Source organism: Octopus bimaculoides, chromosome 9, assembly GCF_001194135.2.
Source record: "Octopus bimaculoides isolate UCB-OBI-ISO-001 chromosome 9, ASM119413v2, whole genome shotgun sequence".
NCBI lineage: Eukaryota > Metazoa > Mollusca > Cephalopoda > Octopoda > Octopodidae > Octopus > Octopus bimaculoides.
Genome location: NC_068989.1, coordinates 20,868,642 through 20,870,604, shown reverse-complemented (window position 1 = coordinate 20,870,604; position 1,963 = coordinate 20,868,642). Strand labels below are relative to the sequence as shown.

General features: G+C 37.6%; 1 protein-coding gene across 4 annotated transcripts in view; it reads right to left on the bottom strand.

The window, feature by feature from the left end:
- Window positions 1-1,963, bottom strand: part of LOC106882574 (acetylcholinesterase) — a 66,343-nt gene that overhangs the window by 33,274 nt on the left and 31,106 nt on the right. For all 4 annotated transcript variants that reach the window (XM_052970477.1, XM_052970480.1, XM_052970478.1 and 1 more), the window contains one exon: window positions 328-1,838. In XM_052970477.1, coding sequence (XP_052826437.1) covers window positions 328-1,808 — 1,481 coding nt within the window. In that variant the 5' untranslated portion in view covers window positions 1,809-1,838. The remainder of the gene's footprint in view (window positions 1-327; window positions 1,839-1,963) is intronic.

The window sequence follows — 1,963 nt, the reverse complement described above, 5'->3', positions numbered from 1 at the left end:
GTGTGTATATATATATATATATATATATGTGTGTGTGTGTGTGTGTGTGTGTGTGTGTAGGTGTGTGTGTGAGAGAGAGAGAGCTTGTGTGTATGCAAGCGAGCGCGTGTGTATGTTTCTCTACGTCTGTACCTGTGTAATTGAATGAATCGCTTTGTATGCGAAAGTGTGAGGTAAGTAAATATACGTACTTCTCTCAGTGTACAGAAATTGCTATAGAACGAGCAAGAATTATAAAAAGGAGACCAAAAATTAGTATAGACACACACATACACACACCAATACACGCAAAAAATAACATAAGCAAATAAATAAATAAAAACTCACCCTGATTTAGAAAAGTTAACAAAAAAGCTTGACATTCGTTCTGTTACTATTTTATCTTCATCTGCATAATCTTTTTTAGGTAACGGGCGCGCAAACGCGAATATAACATCATATCCATGCACTACACCCAACCATTTCGGCCAGAGATTTAATCGCGATCGAAACTCGAAAGAATACATGTAGACGTTGGAATGACTGCTGAACTGCTCGGCAAATTTGAAGGCAGGACACTTAAATGCTGTATCTCCTGCTACTTGCTCTATTATGTATCTGTATTTTTCAGTTTCAGGAAAGGAGAAAACACGAGAACCATAAAGATATGTGATGACATCCATTTGCAGAGAATTTAGATTTGTTGGCTCAGTAACACTTTTTATTAATTTATGTGCAGTATCTGTTCCTATCTGCGCATTCCCTTTTATTGGTAATTCTTTGGGAAATGCCACTAGAAGAAAAACACTTCCTTCATTTTCGACAAAACCAGTTAGCACATCTTTTTTCACGGTTTTATCGTTCAGAATTTCACTTAGATTTCCTGATAGGAAGTAATTATCGACAACAGGAGTGAAAGTAACTTTTAAGTAGTCATCTAAATTGAAAGATTGGGCTTCAGCAAGTTTTTTAGCATCAGCTTCTAAAAAGCAATCTATCATCGCTTTAGTGTTACCCATTGGACATTTAAGAGCAAAAGCCATTGCTTTTGCTCTATCAATGTTTCTATCTATTGATCTAATTGCCCAGGGGGAGGTAGTTGACCCACTCATCATGATAGCATTCTTGAAAAGCTTCCGAGAAAGTGGGGAAATAGTATGAAAACCAACAGATGCTGAACCAGCACTATGTCCAAATAGTGTCAGGCTATCAGGGTCTCCTCCGAAAGATGCAATATTATCGCGAATCCACTTTATAGCGAGGTTTTGATCAAGCAGTCCCATATTACCCGGAGCACGCTCGTCATTTAAGGAAAGGAAACCAAAGGGACCTAGTCTGTAATTTAATGATGCAACGATAATATTTTGACTGGTAGCTAACCATTTTCCATCATATATTTCCAGCGTACTTGAGCCTGAAACAAATGCACCTCCATGTATCCAAATCATCGTGGTTAAATTGGAACGAGACTTCCGTGATTCTGTCGGTGCCCAAATGTTCAAATAAAGACAATCTTCACTTATATTAGTTTTTAGATTCCATAAACTTTCACCACCAATACCTCCCTGTACTTGTTGTACACACGCCGAAACATGTTCCTTGGTGTCTTTTATGCCACTCCACCTTTCAATTGGTTCCGGTCTTCTAAATCTTAGATTACCCACAGGAGGTTTAGCAAATGGTATTCCAAGAAATACATCAAGATTAACATTCTGAACTGAAATGTTTGATCCTTTAATCTTCCCAGTGGTAGTATCAATTATCGGATCTTGCGCATAGATAGAAGTTTGTAACAAAGAAATTATGAAAATATACTTCAGTCCTTCCATGATATGAATGGCTCAACTGCTGATGAAATTCTGAAAGAAAGTAAAAGAAAAAGAAGTTTTGATATACATCTCAGCTATTACATCACTAGTGCTTTGCAAAGAGCTGAAGCACGTATTCCAGATTCAAGCAGAAAGCCTGAACCAGCATGGGTACG